The sequence below is a fragment of the Ornithodoros turicata genome, unplaced genomic scaffold (assembly GCF_037126465.1).
Source record: "Ornithodoros turicata isolate Travis unplaced genomic scaffold, ASM3712646v1 ctg00000843.1, whole genome shotgun sequence".
NCBI lineage: Eukaryota > Metazoa > Arthropoda > Arachnida > Ixodida > Argasidae > Ornithodoros > Ornithodoros turicata.
Window position 1 is genome coordinate 945,622 of NW_026999404.1, and position 22,394 is coordinate 968,015.

Consider the following 22,394-nt stretch of genomic DNA (forward strand, 5'->3'; position numbering starts at 1 on the left):
GAGGCTACACAAAACTGACGGTACGTGAAACGGAAGTTTATGTAGGCAGACATCCGTGTCAGTAATTTAAGGAAACTTCTTCGGGTGAAGTTAATATAGGCTAGATAAGTTGCAACGAGAAAAAAAAAATCTTGTCATAGGCAGATTGAGAATCAATCTCAGTGGTATTAAAGCCTCTAACGTTCCCGGGAAAGCATTGAACGCTATGAAAATGAGCTAAACTTGCTTTAACAATAAATGGAACAAACAGAAGCTTTACATGGCACATGAGTCTTCAAGAAGTAACGTTAAAAAATACGTATACGTACTTCATGGCATATCTCTTGACTATCTGACTCCGATGTCATCTGAGAGTTATGAGGGCAACATTTCGTGTAAATAATGTCATAAACAAAGATAAACTTTAACAACAATCAGTAATCCGTCCCGTAATAACCTAAATGCTATATACATAGTATGAAACAAAAACAGGTACCTTCGTGACTTTGACTTGATGACTCAGTTCGTGTACAGATTCAACGAGTTTCAGCTAATTTTCGAGCACATATCTGTAAAAGCAGAAAATCTATCAACTTGCTATACCAAACCAGTTTGAACACGGTACTGGATGTGCAAATTCGAGAATGAACGGCCACGCATACATTTACAGCTCTCTGCAACGTTAACTTGAAAGGCGGCGACGGCTGGCCGAGCAGTTGAAGAGCCGCCCTTCTCGGCGCTATGTAGAACTATAGGGAAAGAGCGTTGTGGGCTAGCCCACTCATGCTTGGGGATGTTTGTCGAGAAGCAGACGCTCCGCTCAGGATGCGCGGAGGAGGCTTCTCGACAAACACCCCTAAACACGAGTGGGATAGCCCAGAACGCGCTCTCCCTGTAGTTCTACGTAGCGGCGATAGGGTGGCTCTCCAACTGCTCCGCCAGCCGTCGCCGCGTTCAAGTTAACATTGCAGGGAGCTGTACCTGAAAAGGGTATTTCTGCAGCTTACGTACGCACGTGAAACACACAGAGCATTTGTAGGACACGCATGGGGCAGGTCACACGAAATGACAACTATCATATCGCAGAACGCTTAGTTACATAGCCTTTCTTAGTTGCAAAAAAGCAAATTCTGTTCAACCAGTGAACATGACTTTCGTTCTGTACAATAATTACAACATCTCCAGTTGAAAACACGATTATGCACAGACATACATTATGGCAATCGCATTTTAGAAGACGGAGACAATGTAACGTTTCAAACCTGTGTAACGTTTGTGAGACACAACATCACAAAACAAGCGTGACCACACAATCACAACCACGCATCGTGGAAAGAACATGATCAAGACCAGTCAACGCACATGTCACGCCGTCAAATCATCTCCACTTCCATGTACATTGTCATGTAGATTCTCACTTCCAGCGCAGCGTTACATCGTTTCAAGTAGAATCGCGGGAAGGTTGATATGGAACGCCGCTACACTTGGCTTGGCTAAGCTGACGAATGTGCACCTGTTGGGCTTGGTTTGGCTGCATCGGTACGCTGCGCCATCTAGGTGCCGTTATATAAACACGAACCAAATGGAGCGAACAATGTTCTTTTTTTTCTTTTCGTTCTTTCTTTTTTACTTTCCGATTATGGCCAGACGAAAGCCACGGGTAGCGGCGTTTCATTTCCACTTTTCATTGTTCACGTACTGGTGAAATGCCATTCCCTTCTGCTTTGTTTTCTGATGGTTCAGATGCTTTCCAGATGGCGAGGAGGAACACGTGACAGGGAACGCGAGATGTCATCGAAGAAGTGTCAGGGGACGCCACCGGATTACATGGAAGCACATGGATCCTCGATTGTCATGAACTTGTTTCCAGGAATGCCCGGTCCTGCATGAGGGAGACACCTGGTGGAAAAGAAAGATGGCACGTATGGTTTAGCAAGACTTGGTAGAACAGCCGTGTGCTTCAGAGACTTCAATCAAGTACGAAGAAAACGAAATAGAAGGTGAGGATCATAAAATTGGTCTGTTTGTAATCCTCACCCAATTTGCACAGCATATTGTATTGCACTGTGCACGCAACTCGGTCCCAAGAGATATAATCAACCTGCGTAAAATAAAACTGGTTTATTTCTTACCTCACTCGTGATAACCTTTCTCGTGATAACCTTTCAGTTCATGTGGTGATGTACCCCCAGCTTGGGAGGAGTTATCACACCGGGAATATCTAGGCTTGAGCCGTGCATTGCACTCTGTGTGCGTTTGAACTGGTGACGCAGAGAACGAGCTCGTGGCAGCTGAAGTAACTCGTGAACTGTACACAGGCTCGGGAGTTACGACTTTCCGCTAAAGGCGCAGTAAACAGTTCGCCGAAGAATTTCCTAGCTCAATATATCTAAATATGCAAATTCTTTAGCTCTACAGCTCTGTCTGGTTGTTCATTGAAACTGCACTCATTACAAAAAAAAAAAAAATCGGGGGGCTGAGAGAGCTTAGCAGTGAGGTTGCTTCTCCTTCGTACACCGAACCTGTGCAGTGAAAGCACGCTTTACAGGAGACCGCCACGGACGACTGACGTAGTGAGTTAGGGACACACGCTTTGTCTGACCTCATGCCATATTTCTACAGGTTTTACCGCCCATTTTAGTCCAAGTGCCATCTGATTTAATCCAGGTGCCATCTGAAATAATCCATGCGCCATTCAGTTTAATCCGGGTGCCTTCGGAAATAATCCAGGTGCTATTCAATTTAATCTGTGTGTCACCTGAATTAAGCCATGGTGTTTTTAAACACTATAACCGTGTATTCACACGAGGAACATTCCCCCAGAATATTCTAGAGGAACAAAAAGTAAAAAAAAAACTGCTAATGGAAGTGAAGTTCTGCCGCGTCGTATGTGGAGCGTTCCCACGACGCCGACATATTGGGAGTTGAAGCGGGAGTATGGCAAACGACCATTGGAGCTGTCGTCGGCTACAGAATATCTTCTGACTGAGCTGCAGGATATTCCGCGCGCTTAGAAGAGCACGAAAAGGCATGACTCACATAGCAGACGACAATTGGTCCTGTCGTCTGCTACGGAATATCTCGTGACTGAGCTGCAGGATATTCCCCGCGGGCAGTAGAGCGCGAAAGGACATGACGCACACAGCAGACGACACCATTGGCCCTGTCGTCTGTGAAGGAATGTCTTGTGCCGGATCTCCAGGATATTCACCAGGGTTAGAAGAGCATGAAAAGACGACGCATATAGCAGACGACACCATTGGTCCTGTCGTCTGCTGCGGAATATCGTGTACCTCAGCTGCAGGATGTGCTTCATGTCTTTCATGGAATATCCTTCGGCAGAGTCACAGGTGGTGGTGGTGGTGGTGGTGATAGGGCTTGCCGTTGTCGGCCTCACGTATGTGGGCAACGTCACGACTCACGCCCTGGGGGAATGTGCGTCCTGGGCCGACTCGGCAGAGTCACAAGATATTCCGTAGCAAATGACAGGACCAATGGTGTCGTCTGCTATGTGGGTCATGCCTTTTCGTTATCTTCTAACCGCGGGTAATATCCTGCAGAGCAGTCACAATATATTCCTTCGCAGACGACAGGACCAATGGTGTCGTCTACTATGTGCACCATGCCTTTTCGCGCTCTGCTAACCGCGGGGAATATCCTGCAGATCAGTTACAAGATATTCAGTGGCAGACGACATGACCAATGGTGTCGTCTGCTATACATCAGCTCGCCAACTCCCAATATCTCGGCGCCATGCGAATGTTCAACATAAGACGCAGTAGAACTTCAGCCCCGTCAGCGGCTTTCTACTTTTCCTGTCACTTCATGTCTGTAGAATATTCCACGGGGATTTCCCACGTGTGAATACACGATTATAGTGCTTAAAAAACACCATGGATTAATACAGATGGCACCAAGATTAAATGGAATAGCGCCTGGATTATTTCAGATGGCACCCGGATTAAACTGAATGGCGCTTGGATTATTTCAGGTGGCACCTGGACCAATTCAGGTGACACTTGGACTAAAATGGGCGGGAAAACCTATAGAACGCATTCTGCAGGCATTCAAACGCATCGAACAACACGTTTCTGTATGTGAACGACAATATGAACGAAAACATTCCGTACGCATTAAGACACTGTGTTGCAGGGATATACGCTTATTACGGATAAGACACAAGCACCCACAAGCGAAGGAACCCATAACGGAAGCTTACGCGCACACGCAAATTTCGCCGTCGACCTTGCTATAATAGGACGCGAAAAGAAAGGCGCTGACCACTATTGCGCACGCTGTCTACTAAACCCGAAGCAGCTCACTCCAAGAAGTTAAGCTGGGCAGCACGCATTTCCATATTAATTAATTCCCCTCGACTGTAACAAAGGAGGGAGGGAACTTTGGTGCTTATGTAAATGAGGCCGTCTTTCTCTGTGTACACGGACGACGTAAGCTTTGGTAGTGCTGCCGGTTTACGCTACGACGAGCAAAGAAAGTGAGCCTACGTGTGGGTGGTATAATGAGAAGTCAACGGGGGAGGCATATTGGGCTGCTCTTATTTGATCTCGAAAGACCTCACAAACTCGGTCCATTGAACATCCGTTCCCGTTTAATTCCAATGACTTCGCCATGCTCGTCGGTTGTGTACCCGGTTCAAGGGTAGCATCCCGTCTTGCGAAAACGAGGACCCAATGAAATGCAGCAGGCACACTTAAGGACACAGCGACGTTGTTTCCGTCGTCGTAAGTTGGTTTTATCGATGTGGTGCCAAAATTTGAGGACGTGTGCGTCTGACCTAGTTTCAGGGGACAGGAATGGTCGATGCGTTGGTTTCTCGCGTTGTGTTGGGGAGGAAAGAGCGATAATAACCTCAGGTTTTATTGTAACAGCGAAATTTCGGCGATATTTACTTAATCACAGAACGCCCAATCGAAATCCAGCGACACGCAGAACGAACCATTAATTAGACGAAAGCCAAAAACAATCCAACGAATCGACTAAGGTAGAAGGAAATCTGAAAGATGAAATAACACAACCGGAGACCAATAAATAAAGACTCCAATTAAATACGAATCATTCACTGAGGAAATCGAGCCAAAATCCAACAAAGTCCAAGAAAATCTGTCAGCACACGTCAGAAGTCGAGAAAAAAATTGAAATAAAAGGAACGCATTATGTGTAATGAGTATGCGATCTGTAATAGAATATTGAAACACAAGAAAATCCAAGAGAAGCCACTTTGAAATCCGTTCAAAACAAACAAAAACTGCAAATATCCTTTAAAGGACACTAACTAAGCGGAGGGAATACAGAAGATTCCACCAAGTCCAGCGAAGCGGAACTAATAAACTGCAACAAACGCTCAAAAGAATGTATGAAAATCCAAGAAACAAAATTCTATCACTATCCAAAATACGAGGGTCGATTGTGGTTGACCGAGACTTTTATTTCCTTAAATACAACGGAAACTTCGGGAAGCTCAAACCACGTCAGTTTTTCAAAGTATTCACCGTGCGCATCTATAGACAGCGCTGCCGTCGCTGTAGCAACTATTTTTTGCTACGTTCACACTACATCGAAAGCCGCGAACTCATTCACCGCTTTTGCGGCTTTCACGACCCTCTCGTTCACACTGTGCTCCAAACGCCGGGAATGCCGGCACTAGTGGCACTACCGTCCACCGCTTCAAAAACTGATCCGTTTCATTCTTCAAACTGTACTCGAGCTCCGTATAACGTCGTTGTAATAAATCAAGATAACAATGGCAAAACACGTATTTATTACTTTTTATACAGCAACCTGAAAAGCGATGCCCGCTGCGAGCACCAGACGGCATGCGCCTACACATGTCTCAACCACGACCTACTAGATTATTACGACCATGTCGTGGGCACCCCTTCCCAGCGCCGCATTTTTTGAAGCCAGCGGTGGCGCTTCTCATCGTCCCAGTTATTGCTTCCTCAACTTCTACAGTACTTTGTACTTCAGCTTACCTTAGTATTTCTGTACAAGCGGTGGACGTTCGACAGATGTTTTATTCTGAGGTTGATTATCATCATCATTCTACGCGTTTTCATAGGAGCTATCGCTGTCGTCTGCTACGGTGGTCGTACATACGCTTCTGCGCGTTCAGAATTCAAATTTCCATCGTCCAATCGTGGCGTGCCGATGGGTAGCGCCCCTGGCGGATCGTGCGGACGGGCTCCTCATAGGGGTTGCTGATTGTGACACGGTCGTTATAATCTAGTAGGTCGTGGTCTCAACATAGTCGACACACTTACTTCCTCGTCTTCTCTCAGCAGCTGCAATGATGCGCTCTTCATATCTACGTTTCGGCTCCTCTTGCGTTTGCTGTCGTACGACATTTAGCGCTACTTTAGAGCCTCGATTATAATTTCGTACACCAGGTGACGCATCCGCCATGTTCGTTGTCCACGCGGCTGCTTTCCCGTCCCAGCATTCTCGCTCGCGGAACGCGCTGATTGGTCCAGACTCGCGTCTTTCCCGGCACTCCCGGGAAAAGTAGAAGCAATCTCTACTCTCGCGCTGCGGCTTTCGACACCTTCGCGGCGTCCGCGGGATTCACGGATTGCTGTGTGAACGTGACAGGTTCACCGGCATCTCCGCCGTTCGCAACTTTCGCGGCGTTCACTGACGTAGTGTGAACGTAGTATTCGATGCCTTTGGCGTAGAAACAAGTGGGTTGCTGTCGTATCCACTGCAGGACATCTTTCTGGAAGGCGTCGTCTGTGTCGAACGTTTTTCCTCCAAGGTGCTCTTTAAGGAGCTCGGAGTTTTAGTACGTATAAAGGAGTTTGTGTAACGTCTTACCTCACTCAAAGGTGAGGTGACATTTAGCATCGCTCGAAATCCACCCTCGTCTGTCAGGCTGTCCACCAGGAGTCGCCATGCAAAATATTTTCGCTCTGCGGTGTTTTATAGCTGTGCGATCGAATTTACAAAAAAACAGTCGGAGAAAGCAGCTGCGGACGACCGACACGATGCTCTCGTGACGTGGTGAAGGCTCCGTGCCTCGTTTCTTTGTTTGTTCTTCGCAGCTCACGCGCAGCGTATATGTGCTTGAGCTGTGCAGCTGTATGTCACTGGTCACGTGGTGGTGGTGGTGGTGGATGGTGAAAAGGCTCGCCGTTGTCGGCTTCACAGAGGTGGGCAACGTCACGACTGACGCCCTGGGGGAATGTGCGTCCTGGGCCGACTTCTAAGGAGACTGGTCACGTCAGGGGAGTAGCACACGTCACGACGTCCTCTCGTTCTGCGATACGCTCTTTTCACCAGGAGAAGGATTTTTCGAAGGTGTGCTGAACAGAGCCCTCGCACTCGCTCTGTAGGTCACCTACGCTCGTCGTTCTTTCGCAGGAACTCATTTTATTCGTTGGGGAACACGCTGCACCGAAAAACGAAAAAAAAATTGGGGCGGGGGGGGGAAGGGGGGTCACTTCAGTATAAGGGGCCCAAAGAAATGGTAATCGCTTAGGGCTAAATCTGGACTCTAAGGGGCATGGGGCAAAACCTCCCAGCGCGTTTCGGCCAGGGTTGCTGCTGTCAAATCCGCCGTGTGCGACGGACATTGTCACGAAGAATGAACAACATCCCATGCATTGTCTTCCCAATTGCGTTTCGCACGGCGCCCTTTATCAACGTAGTACCGTGACCGCTTGCTCCAAGAAGTCCACATGGATGACACCCCGCATGTCCCAGAAGACACTTCCCAGGACGTTCCATTGTCACTTCTCAGCAGATGTCGTCGTAAAAAATTCGTCCCCCTCGGACTGAAACCGGTTCAACAGCTGCTCAAAGGCTGCCATGCGCGCTCCCTTCTGGTCACAAGTGAGGCGTCGGGGAACCCATCTTATAAAGACCTTGCGGAACAGTAAGTGCTCGTGAATGATTGTCTCCACACTGCAGACACTAATATGTTACGAACTGTTACTCGCCGGTTCTCGAGGATGGCTTGCTCAGCGCCTGCGATGTTCCCTGGCGTGACTGTAGTCGGACGAACGTGTGCATACGGTTCATTCGTCACCATGCATATCACGTCCTTCGTCAAACTGTGTGCACCATTCGTACGCTATTCCCCTTGACATCGTTTGTTCCCCATACTGTGCCCGTAATCTTTGCAAACTGTCAACTGGTTTGACATTCTCCTTCACACGGAACTTGATTACGCATTTCTGTTCCACGGCTCTAGCCGCAATTATAGCTGCCGCTGCTGCACGTGCCGCTGACCCGAGAGGGATTGCACATCCTCCTCCGAACGTTTTATGCGATTACATTTACTCACTCGGTCAACCTTGAAAGGCCCTTGTAACACGTTAGAAATGCAACGAAACCTCAACATTCGGAAACACATTAAAAAAAACGTAAAAATAAAGAAATCTGAGAACCAGCCAATATGCATGGAAATCGTGAAGAATTCATCAGAAATTTCGATTTCCATGCATATTGACTGCATACATCGCTCATCTACACGCTACGCCTCAACGTGCCATACAGCGGCCGACTATTGTTTAAGCTCGGCAGGGTTTCTTCCCCCAACTGCGTTCTGTGCTGTGTGGTGTAGTTGAAGACGTGGATCACGTGCTCCAAGACTGCCCGAGGTACAGTGCACACCGTCGTACCCTTGTGTTATCGCTGCCCCACCTGGATAATCGCCCATACTCCACCGAAAAGGTGTTGGCATGGAAATCAGCTCATACAGTCTGCCATGCACGCCCTTGTGCAATTCCTCGTCTCGACAGACTTCTTTGACACCTTGTAACGCTCTTTGTTCGTTTGTTTGTTTTTCGTGCATTTAGTTTTTCGCACATTCGCACTTGATTGAGTTTTCCGCGCTCGCGTCTGAGCATGTGTGCCTCAAAAAGTGTATACATTTGTATAGTTTTCCCTTTCTTTTTTTTTTTCACCACCTTTTTTTCCCTTCATTTGTTTTACATATAATCAGCCCTAAATAACGCGTACTGGAGTAGCCATCCCCGACTAGTTTGGAACTAACATCTCCTTTTTCTTTTTCTTTTACCAATCATCAGAAATCGATCAAATCCACCCCAAGATAATCACGGTGATATGATATCATGTTATATCAGTGATATATCATATGATACGTATATAATAATCTGATACGATAGAGAATATGATAACTAAATATGATAAAAACGATAATCTGATGTGACGCTTGAAATGATAAGAAGCACTCAGGACTTACAAAAAATAAATGCCGTAACAGTGCGAAGTCAAGGCAGAAATTCATGTTCATGTGGTCAGCCGAACCGTACAAAGATACGAAATTAGCGCGAAATATTTTTCTGGAATTTTCGCGTTTTTTTTTTTTTTTTCGGACCTTACACGGTATGATGCGTTGCTTCCTCAGTAGCATCGTCGAGAGGAGTCCGGGTACTTTTCCCGCAGCTCTAGTTTAAACTGTCGGAAAAGGACACGATTGCGCTCCTGGTCGGCGTCCTTGTCCTTGTGGAAAGTGGAAGCAGTCTTGAGGCCCTGATGCACCACGAAGGCATTGTTGAGCACGGAGAACTTATATCCCGCCACGTGCATCTCGCACACCTGTAAGAGAGGAAGGAGTTGCCTTTAGTCATGGGCATCGAGGGTTGGCAGAGGCATCGAAAGGTACTAACAACAACAACTACTACATGAATGACGATGAAATGAAGTGTTTCACCGCAACAATTGCCTTACCATACCTCAGTGATTGTGAGATAATATATGAGCGGGATGACGAGTGTGGCACGATAATTATCAAATCCAAGCATAGCAATGTGACGTCACCCGCTCCAAAGAAAGAGTGTGATTGGCTCATCATGTTTTCAGAACTGTCATCGTGAACACCTTCCGATGTACTAAAGCTCACTAAATAGGGAGTTCCAGGTCCCCAAAAAGCACGTTGAGGTACCTAGATAGGGAGTTTTAGGTAATCGTAAGCGCTATCCGATACAAACTCCGTATCGCTGTCAGTCAATCAGGTATCAGCAACCTAATGTCAGCCGCTCCAAATGAATCAGGTGATTGGCTTATCATATTTTCGGAACTGTCATCGTGAACACCTTCCGTTGTACTAGTACTCCCAAAATAGAGAGTTTTTTACATAGTAACTCCCTAAATAGGGAGTTTTAGGTAATCGTAAGCGCTATCCGATTTAGACTCTATATCACTGTCAGTCAATCAAGTATCAGCAACATGATGTCAGTCGCTCCAAATGAATCAGGCGATTGACTTATCATGTTTTCGGAAACGTTATGGTGAAACTTGTATGTTCTCCTAAAAGTTCCTATTATTTCGTGGTACGATTGTGCAGCTGTGCGATTCGTAGTCTATACGCATTAAATGAAAAAAGAAGCAAAAACAATCGTAGGGTTCCGCCCTTCCGATAAACGATGCACTACTTCGAAGCAGACCACGACCAGGTGAACATTGAGAGATAAATGCTCGTACATCGAAATTAGGACAACCCCGCGTTAAGTCAGGTTATCATTTCAGGAAGGATGTACCTGAGAGATATATTAAAACATTTCAAAAGCAATTGGTAGCCAGTATGAGCACTACGCGCGTTCTAATAGTCCGCAGTTGTCTTGGGAAGAGTTACTTTAAAAAGCAGCTAAGTTACAGTTTTTGCACAAAAAAGGTGAGGAAGTTGCAGAAGTTGCACGTGCAGTTACGCTGCGCGCGTAGCAACACGCTAAGTTATAGTTATATTAAGTAGTGAAAGAAAATGTAAGCGGTTTGCAAAATTATAGCGGACACATGCGATTCTAAAGTACTGTAACTATAGTTACTGAAGAGGGTAAGTAGTTAGTTAATGATCATATTATACTCGGAGAAAGAGTCATTAGTTACAGTTACTTCCTCGGCAGCACTTATAACCAAATTACTTCCCAAGGATGGACCGCAGCGCGCGTACACGCCATCGATCCTGCAAGTCAACTTATAGTCCATCTAAGTAACTACACCGAACCTCCCTCTCCAAAAGTCAGTCATTGCTGCAGATACAGATACGTATCGCACTGAAAATATTTTCGGTTTCCGTAACAACAGGACCTCTGCAAATCAAATCAAGCAAATCATCTCTGTGGTCGCTCTCCACACGCTAGCACAGGAAGCAAAGCGTCATAGACCGCTCGTCACCCAATCAGTGTCCTCCAATCTCGACTCTCTCTGCCTCTACAAATAAATATTTCGTGCGGTGCCATGTATTAACTCTCAGGCACTGGCACCAGCTGTCGAACCCGAGTGAGCCTTCGAATCCGCTTCGACATGCGGCTGCGTTTCTGCTTCCAATACGAAGTAATTACGCTCGACGCCACCAGAGGCGGCAGCTTCACCAAATAACCAATCAGCTTTCTCTTCTTTATCCGTGTCACTAATGGGAAGCGCGCAGAAAAGGCAGACCTAATCAACATGCAAATGGCGAAGTTCGTCTGCCAAATCCGCAGTAAAAGCGCGCACAAAGTCGTCTGCGTTATAAGTGAATTTGATGCTTCCGAGTTTTAGGCTAGGCAGGGAACGGATCACTAAGCGCAGGAAGGATTACTTGATTTTAGACGATGTCGAGTCTCCGAGAGGATTAACAAACGTGGCGAACTTTTTTTAGGGAAGACCTTGACCGTTGTCGTCTGCTTAGCCTGCTGTCGTCTGCTACAACACCCGTTACAAAAGGCTCGCTACAAAAGGAAGATCTGTAGCGGAAGACATACTACTTCGTACTTTTTAATAGTCTGAGAGCACTTCTGTACAGCGGATTCGAGAAAATGGAAGGCCCACACGCGAGCATCGCGGAAGCGACGGCAGAGTGGACAGATGGCGTTGGTATAATAGACATCTCCCTGTCTGTAAACAAATGACGTCGCAGTGTTCGACAGCGCCACCAATTTGGCAGACTTGAACTACGCTCGAAGCTAGGGGGCGAACAAGGTCGCGCACGAAAGCCACGATCTTGAGGGGATTACGATGGTCCCTGACAGGGACGCGACCTTCGGTCCTACTTTTCTTTCAATAGGAGGCAGCGAACAAGTGTCCATTCGTGGAACCCAGCCCCCCCCCCCCCCCCTTTCAGATTTGTTTCGGTTTCAGTTTCAGTCTGTCTACCAACGTCATGATGACGTTTCTCGGGTAAAGGCCTATTCATTGCAAGACCCTAAGAACCGAAACCTACAGCTCAGCGAAAGAGATGGAGAATGCCGTCTAACGTATCTGGGCACTTGAAACACAAATTCTTCAAACAACTTGTTTTTCTAGTGCTCTGCAGGGCTCATTTTGAAAGGATGAGGTGAATGAGCAGCTTTTCTGTTGGATAATTCGTAGGGCTAAAAGCAGGGTTGGAGACTCACGTATTTCGCCTCCTAATATCGTTGGTTCCGTCATTAATTAGCATGCACAATTATTTCACATTACTATAATTACCGATTTGGTAACCCAAACGGCAGTACTGGACAGCTGCTGAGCTGTCCAGTTCTGGTATGGCGGCGTTTGGGTTACAAACTCGTATACTATACGTGCAGCCAAAGAGCTTAGAGTTCTTTTATTTCCTCATATAATTACCGATATTTCACAGTTCAAGGAAGTATCATGTGACCCCCTCATGCAACAGAACGTTTCCAACAACGATGGAAATTGATGTTCTGAGGCTGGAACACAGAAGAAAGAACAAGCACACAAAGCCTCAAGTGCCTAAGAACAATGAATGAAGAAAGAAGGTCACTGAAAAGGTTAGCCAGCTGCAGGACTCGAACCCACATCATCTGGACTGCCTGTCCAGGGCTCTATCAAGTGAGCTAAGCTAACACGCCTCTCCAAAGACTTCCAAGGTTGCGTCATCTGAAGGGACAAACCTGGACCGGCAATCCAGAAGATGTGGGTTCGAGTCCTGCAGCTGGCTAACCTTTACAGTGACTTCCTTGTTTCTTCATTCATGTTTCCAACATGCTTTGCTTTGTAGTGTGCCTCGATTTGCAGCAGCATCTTTCTCTCTCTCTCTCTCTCTCTTACTACTGTTTCCCTTACACTATGTTTGTCCACTGATGCCTGTATCGGTCGTTATTCCCCCTCCCACTGCTTAATGACGTATAAGCTTTGAGGGTAACGCAAGTAAATAAATAAACGACAACACACACCGATTCCGCATCAAGTTCCATCTTAAACGATGTACCTATATAGCAAAACCTACCGTGCCATATAGCAGAGAGCCGAAAGCTCGTCTTCCATAACGAAATTTACAAGCCACGTACGAGAGGCACGTGTCCGAACGGCATATCGCTATCTCCCTTTAATAGCCTCCTAAATAGCCTCCGAACAGCACCGACACCCTCGAGCGCCAGTAACGCACCAGTGAATATAATTAGCTTCGGCGCGTTATAAACGAGGCTCCGCTGAATCTAGCGGAATATCCCGCCGAGCTGCCGACAACCCTGGGCCGCATTGTTAGGAGAACAATGATGCACCATTGACACGAAAACCTCAGAGCCATCTAACAAACCTGGCTGAATACGGAGTTGCATAACAAATTGAACTGGGCAAAATCGATGTCCCTATAACTGGGCTGCGGTTATGTATAGCGTGTGGATATTGACTGAGCATCTTTTGTGCACGGCGCTTACGCGCTGGGACACAGCGTTGCCAGTCGAGCCAATGGAAAGGTTCGATGCAGAGTGTGTCGGTGAAAATGAATCAATAAGCTTTTACAACTGATTGTCCTCGTAAAAGGGAATGGGAACAAACTTTAAAGGGGCATTAAACTGGTTGCCACACTTTGCTTAAAAAACAACTCCACAGAGTGAACGCGGGGCTTTCATTGCACCTAAATATGTGCGAGACTTTTCGTAATCCGAAATAAACCAACACGACCCAGAACGGTGGTGGTGATGATGATGACGATGATGGAACTACTTGCCGTAGTCGGCCGCGCTAAGGCGGGCAACGTCACGACTATCGCAAAAGAGTCGTGCGACCTGGGCCGACTTCAGAGAGCCGCACTGGCAACCACTAGTAGTTACATAATGCTTGTGTTTGAAATCGTCCGCGGCGATTTGGCTAACATCCCGACTTTATATGCCCACGCACGAAGGAGAGAGAGGAGGAATTCGGCACAGTTCCCTTAGAAGTCGGCCCAGGACGCACATTCCCCAGGGCGTCAGTCGTGAAGTTGCCCACCTCTGTGAGGCCGACAACAGCTAGCCCTTTCACCATCACCACCACCACCACCACCACCGGAGGCATTAGGCAAGCCTTCTGCCAATGCGTCAGGAAACGTCACTGAGTTACGCCAAACACAACCCGACGTATCGAAAACATTTATTTCCTCCGTCCCGAATGACGTTTTGCGCCGCCAGCCAATCCCAGACTCCCACAAGGTCAGCCGCGTCAGCGCACAAGGTCAGCCGGAGAGAGCCCGATAGTGTAGTGCGGGCCGTAGTCTAGTGGCACTTCTCTAAAAACCTTTTATAATTAAGCAAAAAAAAAGAAAGCAGCAATGTGACTGGTGGTCCGCATGAAACGTCAAAATGACGTCCTCGCTACTGTTGTGAGAAAACCAGAGGTCGGAGGACGTTTCGGATTTTTTTAATTAGTCCATAATTTCAGGAAACAGTTTCCAAAGTTAAATCCACATTTGGAAATTGATACATGGTTCTTATAAAAGCGCTTCTTCTCGTCAACACGATGTAGCGAAAACAACTTTAAACAATAACACTTTAGCAGTGGAGTAAACTAAAACTTTAACAGTAACGCATTGAGTGCATGAATCATGTCACAGCCAGCACTTCATGCCGTCATCGGCAGAACGAGTAAATATCTTGGCAGGCACGACGTGTCTTCGCCTTTCAGGGAAGCGCATCAATTCCCTCCATACTCTCGGGCGCTTGAAGCGCACTCTAGGTGACAAAGAAAGTGCCGCTTCATTTTTCATATTTTATTTATATCACGCACTCTGTCCGAAACCCTGTAGAAAGCACCAAAGAGACGTGGATACAAAAGCTGGAGAAGGTTGTCGCAGTTCCCTCTGATCATAATAACCCGCCAGAAAGGGTGATACCAATCCTTTCTCATCAATAGATAACGTTATGCTAAAGGCTATCCCCGAATATGATTCAAAATTCGGGAACTTTTCGAGAACAAGGACGGCAGTTTTGGAACCACAGTCATTTTAGTGAATTCTTAACGCGATCACGTCCGCGTTTGAAAGTGTTCACTCGGAATTCAAGAGGTCTCTGGGAATCGTAAAATATACTCGAAAATGTCGCGTTAGCAGTTTATGAATGATTTATTGCGCGAGCAAGATTTCTTCCCCCATCGTCGTACAAGGGCGCTAGGTTCTAAATGTTGTAACCATTTCGGTGCCCCGAAAGAATTCCTCTGGCGCGGCCTTCGTTTCATGACGCTGGAGGACAAGCTAAATGAATCAACATTGCTCGCAAGCTTCTCAAGACATTTGTTGAATCGATATTTTCCGCGAAGAAGCGATTTTCTGGAACCGGAAAACGAAGAAGTGAAATTTAACACCGATTCAATTTAATGATTTTTGCTTGCCGTTTCGTCAGCTAAATATCCCAATGACGGTTTCCGGACTAAAGCATGTCAAGGCACACAACACCTTCGCAGGGTAAACAAATTAGAGCAACAAATAAATAAATAAATAACAGTTTGACAGACACTTGACAGGAAGACTCGCGCCGTGCTATTCTGTGTGCGACCGGCGTTTTGTATTCATCAAAACCCTACAGCGGCACTAACGGTTATGTGGGCATTGAATACATTGTAGTGAAACGGGATAAACGAACTATATATATACGAACTATAGTACGGCTAGTGCGAACAGACAATAGAATGAACTGAACCAGGTTCTTCGGCACTTTGAGGATTGTGTTCTGTTCGTTGGTTTCTGCGTGCCTCAGAACAGCTGCTGTCCGTCATGGTCTGAACCACTGTTGACTGCGGCAGTGTTAGAATTTTTAGTTGTATTTTTGCGAGTGTTTATGCATCACAGAGTACAATGAATGAAGACGCGAATTTATTTCAAAATCAAATTGCAATTGTAATCTCCAATCAATAAGCCATCGAAGTGGCATTTAAAACAAATTCGACTCGCATTCGCACGCAGGGAAATGAGCAATGAAACTCTCTTTACATACTGTTTACTGACATTATTCGGCCGCGAGGGCCTAGTGTAATACAAAGGACAAGCGTGTTCATTTCATCATTCACCCCACCACCTCAACGTTACATTTAATTTTTAAATTAAATTCCAAATTTCAAATTGCACCTCATACTAACTAGTGTGCCTTAGTGAACCAGAAAATAATTGGCGAATTTTCGCACTCGTCGCCATTACATGTCTTCTTCTTCGTATATATTTGCATAATTAATATGCTAATCTCGATCGTTAGTGAAATTAGCACCACAATATGCTGTCACCGCTACAGACTCTGTTCAAATTAGTGCTCCCTTCGCAAAACAGTTGCTTTGTACTAATAGTTCCCGTTTTACAAAGTGGCTGTCACGAACATCCTTCGAATGCAATAATTTAGTTTCGCACATTATTTAAAGCCACGAAGCTGCAAATTGAGGTTTACGTCCACCTGCCTTTCCCGAAGCATAAACTTTGCGGCAACAACCACACTACTAATCCACCTAACGCTAGCCCACTTGCTTTGGGCTAATATTTATACATACACAGAGTATTCGACCGAATTGACAAACGCACCCGAAGGCGCGCCCGGGGGACACTTCGAACGAGGAATCCTCTTTACGACGAGGTTGTCTTTGGACACACCGTCCACTTTGGATACACGCGTTTGAAGAGGTAACTTTGTCCCTCTCAGTTCGCACGGCCTTTCAAAAGCGGAGGACGTGGAAGCCGATATATGATGGACGAAGGGAACTTTGGTAGGCCTTGTGGATAATGCGCCCAAAGCGGTACTGAGCTGTTCATAGAAGACGCCAAATATGGAAGATATTATTTGGTTGTGTGCAGGACAGAATTCTGTCCCGACGACCACATTTACAACTACTGCCGCATGCTTAGCAGCCTACAGAACGAAATCGTAAAAAAGAAAAAAAAGAAAAAAAGTATTTAGAAGCTGTTGAAGTTGAACGTAAGTTTAGCCCTTTCAGTCTCATAAGGCAAAGCGATACTGAACGCGTATTTGTTGTTCTCAGGTTTCCAGAGGGCGCCACGAGACATTTTGAAAGGAGTCCGCGGCGCTCAAAACTGACGCAAAGGAACCGCCCCATTCATCCAGAATTCATTGCTTGAAACCTCCAGCCGTCCGTCTCTCTTTGTCCCTCCACTCAAACATATCCCCAGTGAGCGGCACCTGCGTCCCGTTTGAGCCGATTTATTTTAACCAGTTTAACCTAATTTGCTCGATCTCGTGGAGTCTCGCGAGAAAGGCCAGAGGCGCTCTCGTGGCCAGGAAACCTTTGTCTTCTCGTTTCTTCTTTCTTGATTCCCTTCAAATTATATATCGTAGCGCACCTGGGGTTTTGCAGAGAGAATTTTTCTCAGACCCGTTTCCTTTTTCTTTTTTCTTCTTCTTCCTAATCTCGTTAACTGCACAGAAGAGAGAACAAGACGGTGCTGTTTAAGTGAACATCCTCTCCAACAGCTTCTTCCACAAAATTGCGATGGGTTTTGTCGGAGGGATCACGAAAAGGTCTTGCAAGGCGATGCAAGCGATTGTGCGGTAGTCTAGTGCGCGTCAACCAGAAACCGTAAAGCAACAGCGGGTTCTAAAAAATTTACCCATGAATGCTATAGATATTTGCTATGAATAGATCCTTGTAGGGTGCGTAAATAGCTCGTATTCAGCCACCCTACACTCTAAGAAAAAAAGGAGTACTTGTACTCCTTTTGGGCACTAAATGCATTGCCACAAAAAATAGTCCCTTTCGGGAGTAAATGCACGGAAGTAAATGAATGTCACACAGTGGAGACTGCATTTCGCGCTCTGCTGTAAGAATCCCAAGTACATAATTCGTGTGCTTGCACGAAAATACTTTGAAGCAAACCGTCAACCGTGATATATCGAGTGACATAAAATCTTGCGCCATGCATAGGGCATAATTCGCGAAGAAAGATGCGCTAACTGTTTCTTACTCTGTAGGGCTGGAAAGTTGCTACGTTGGCTAGGTTATACAGCCTTATGTCGCTCAAATTGACCAAGGGCACATATTTACTTATACTGTTGCATTCAGGAGGCCATTCGCGAAGTTCAGTGACAATTTGCAGTCCTGGGGAGTAAATGTCGGGACTAAATGTCGGGTTAGGGGACTAAAATGGGGAGTAATTGCAGTCTAGGGGAGTAGAAGCTGCAATAGCTCCCTCTTCTACTCATGTTTTTCTTAGAGTGTAGCTCCTTGCAGCTCCTTGATGCGTAAGATGCCATCTTTCGAGAGCGGATAAAACGTTCCGTGGCGCGTTCATGGTCACAGGCGCCACGCGCATAGGCAATTATGAAGGAAGTAAATTTGAACAGCCAGTATTCCCTGCACGTAACATCACGTCGTTATTTTTTTCTTTTTTGTCTCACACTTGATTCTTGTATGAAGTGATTTTACTTATTAGCCAAATACGTAACGAGGAAAGCACAAATGCCGAATGTAATGAGGGGGGAGGCGGAGGCAAAGAGTAGAAGTTAACCAGTGCATTGTGCAAAGCTGTGTCCCATACGGACGAGCTACCTTCATTAGTGCAATTCAATCTTAATTACTACAATTAACAAAAGAGGTAACCGACTGAAAACACACAGGAAGGCAGAGCACACAAATTGGAAATCGAATTTCAATTCCTATTAAATCACATATCACTCCCACGCAGCGTTACCCCGATTTCTTTATACCATTTCCTTTTTTTTTTTTTTCGTTGTTTCATGCGCGAATGAAGCTTCGATTTGGATACAGTAGAAAAATAATGGAGAAAGTATATTTCAAACGCACATACAGCGCCTTCTGGTGTTCGACGCGGAACACGCGCTTTCAATTATCCCAAAACTTCCTTGGCGTAATTGCACTTCCACTCTAATTGCTTTAAAGGCGAGCTTCAAAACACAATGGGGAACTTTCGTGCGTTTACGAATGCTTTAATCGCGCGGGGGTATCGGGTCATCCTTTTAATTGTTGCCAGGATCTTTCGATTCCAGTTTTTTTCTCTCTCTCTTCACTTTATCGCTTTACTATCTATCCTGTCAGTCAATAAACAGTGTGAGGCCCCGAAGAGGAAACCTTCCGGGAAGGCAACGACGACAGAGTGGCGGATAAATCGAGGATGCGTTTTTATCAGCGCTGGCGTTCATGTGCTCAATCAATACGGAGTAGCGAGCCGTATACGATTGATTGATAAAATCATTAACTGCAAGGAAATGGCGTTCGATATATACAGGGTGGTGTTTCTCGAGTTAAGTGAGGCCGAAAGACAAAGTGTTATTACGACTTCTGCTAGTTGTTCTGCAATGTGGTTTTAGTGTGCATATGAGGGCACACCTTCCTGTTCATGCAAGAGACAAAGAAATGCGTAACGACATTATTGCTCTTGTAATTAAATTATTTACGATTTAGCTGTTCTTTTAAATATTTTGTCGCGATATCGATGGGATATCGCGAGCTCGGAATATTTGAGGGCCTGCAGTGATGTGCTGAGATGATCTGCAGTTCGCGTACACGGCTTACAAGAAAAGAACGAATTAGACTCGGGCAGGACCGGCCTCCGTGGCTCTGTCGGTAGCGTGTTCGCCTTCTGATCTCGAGATCGCGGGTTCGAACCCGGCTGAGGACGCCAGCAACTTGGTGGCAGGGTACAATTTGCTTAGATACGCAGTCTTCCGCGAGGGACGTTAAATACGGGGTGCCGTGTGGTGAGCTTTCATGGCACGTTAAAAGAAAAAGCAATCCACAGACCGACCGCTGTGGCGTCACTCATGATCTCAGTTGTCTCGCGACGTAAACAACCAATTACTATTATATTAGGGCAGGGTCGGAAGCCTCAGTCCTTCTTCCGGTAGTAGAATATTTCCATTTGTAGGTTAGTTTATTTCATTTTATTTTTTTTTCACGAAGAAAACTAGTCTACAAACGAAAATATTCTAATACTCTTCAGGCTCTTTGTTACCAGCTATACTTGCTATGGAGTAGTCGGCATGCATGTAGGTGGAGCCTACAGCTCCATGCCTTTTTTTTTTTCAATACAATACAATACAATGAATGAATGAATGAACTTTATTTCCACCAGTAGGTGGCAGGAGCCGCGATTAACCAAAAAGTCACCACCTGACAATGCAATACCTTGTTACCAGACTCTCGGGAAAAAAAAAGAGAGAAAAGAAAGATTGCTAAATCATCTTCTTGCAAATTTCCGTTGAACATTTCGAGTGCCCAATGACGACATCGTGCACTTTCTCCTCTCCTATACCTAAACCGACACCAGCCAGATGCCTCCCGAACTTGAGATGCAAACATGCCAAACGTCTCTTCCATATCCACAAACACGCAGGAACTGCGACGGGAACGAAGGCGGACAACGTACACAGAGAAAACATGCCACCAAAATATGCATTTCGAAATAGCGTGCAGGAAACACGCATTTTGAATTTTCACACAACCACTCTTCTTCAGGTGCAATCTTGATAGAGACCTCAACGGAAAGTATATCTATATACGAACCGTTCGAAAAGGGTCTACTTCCCTATTTTTTCCCCCAAAGAAAAGCCTTTTTTTTTTTACCGCATTTTCCTTTCACACCTGCGTGATGTAGTGGCGATGTTCGCATTTCTCAAAAAAAAAAAAAAAACAGAAAAAGGAAGAGAAAGTAGAGAAAGAGAATGAAACGAGAAAAGAGAGGTATTTTCTTGTCACCGAATACCAGGGGTGCCGAACTCATTCGTGCTCGCGGGCCGCATTGAGCCATAGAGGAACTACGCGGGTCGCATACCACGGTTTCGGGGGAGCCTGTTTCAAACAACAACTTTATTGTGAGGCGATGAACGGGGATTTTAATCGCCAGGGGCGATACACTACCCCATTGCTTGTCGTGATGTGGGGAATGAAATAATGATCCCGTTCTCAATAAGGATCGAAGTCCTATGGTGTCCAAAGAGGTCGAAAGGGCTTTGAGGGCAGAGCGTTGGTGGGCTGAATTTGGCCAGGGTCCGAGCAATTTTCATAGAGGGGGTTGGGGGGCGAGAGTCCAACCGATTAAGATGCAACCGATCCGGAGAATGCTGTTCGAGAAGGTTGGTAGCGTGGGCAATGAAGAAGAATGTGCTCTAGATCTTCTAGAATCTAGAGCACCGCAGTGACAACATCTGGGAGAGTCGACTTGTCAGAAGCGATAACGCCACTGAGCTGTAAAAGACACATCGAGTCGCACGAGCTTCGAGCATCTTGACGAGAGGTGTTTAGTGGCACGCGGAAAACGAGCGTTGGGTCAACTCTTCTCAGCATAGATGGAGGGGAGAATGTCAGTTGTCCATTGGCGGAAGGCCAGGGGAGTCACGAAGCGTCGAATTATGGAACCACGGTCTCCTCTCAGCAGCGCTGTCGGCCTGTTCATCCCCTATACGACACCACAATGGGCTGGAACCCACTGGAGAACCAGCCTGTGCCCTGCTTCGTAGACAAGGTGGTAAGCCATTAACACATCCATCACTAGGGGTGCGGATGGGCCTCGTATGCCACAATTTTCAATAGTTTGCAGTACAGCTTTTGAGTGAGTGAATACAGCCCATTCCCGCCGGGTAAAATGAACGATGTGCTGCGGAAAGAAAAGTATAGCATCGAGTTCCGCAGCTGTTGGTGAGGTTCGACGCGAAAGGCGTCGTCCTTGCACTAAGCCTTCGGATGGTATGGCGAATGCCGAGGCGAACTAGCCATTTCTGGATGCACCATCTGCATATGCTGGCGCAGAAGTAGAAAACTTCTCGTCTACCAGAGCATAAAAATTGGCTCCAAGGACTTGAGGGGGAACCTGATCTCTCTCTCTCTTCGTTCCAGAAGGTTCGGAAGACTTACGAAGGTGGGTGGCATCTGCAGAGACCAGAGGGCTTCCGGCGGCGTTACGCCCTTAGTAACTACGCACAGCACTATGACACAGCACAGAACGACGTAAAACGTATATATTTGGGTTGCTTAGCGTTGCTCAATCACAGGGTCAGCAATCCCTTTTTATTTGCTCGGTCATGGGAAATTTTGCACCTCTTGTTCTTAACTGTTGCCTCAAGATCGTGTCAGAGTGATTGCCTGTTCGTTTGTCAGTGGCGAGCGTAACCTGGAGTTATTCAGGTTCATCACAGAAAACGCCTTCTCGCAGACGCACGTTGACACGATCGTCTCGCGACGTAAAGCCAAGAATCATTATTATTAGACGTATGTTGTAACGAACATGGACAGGCTTGTCCGCGACA

General features: G+C 46.2%; 1 protein-coding gene across 1 annotated transcript in view; it reads right to left on the bottom strand.

Annotated features, from left to right (window-relative positions):
- Positions 1–210: 210 nt before the first annotated feature.
- LOC135375240 (beta-1,4-glucuronyltransferase 1-like) overlaps positions 211–22,394 on the bottom strand; it is a 115,136-nt gene continuing 92,952 nt past the window's right edge. Inside the window, exons 6-7 of the mRNA XM_064607970.1 lie at positions 9,343–9,558; positions 211–1,878 (exon numbers count right to left, since the gene is read on the bottom strand). Coding sequence (XP_064464040.1) covers positions 9,364–9,558 — 195 coding nt within the window. The 3' untranslated portion in view covers positions 211–1,878; positions 9,343–9,363. The remainder of the gene's footprint in view (positions 1,879–9,342; positions 9,559–22,394) is intronic.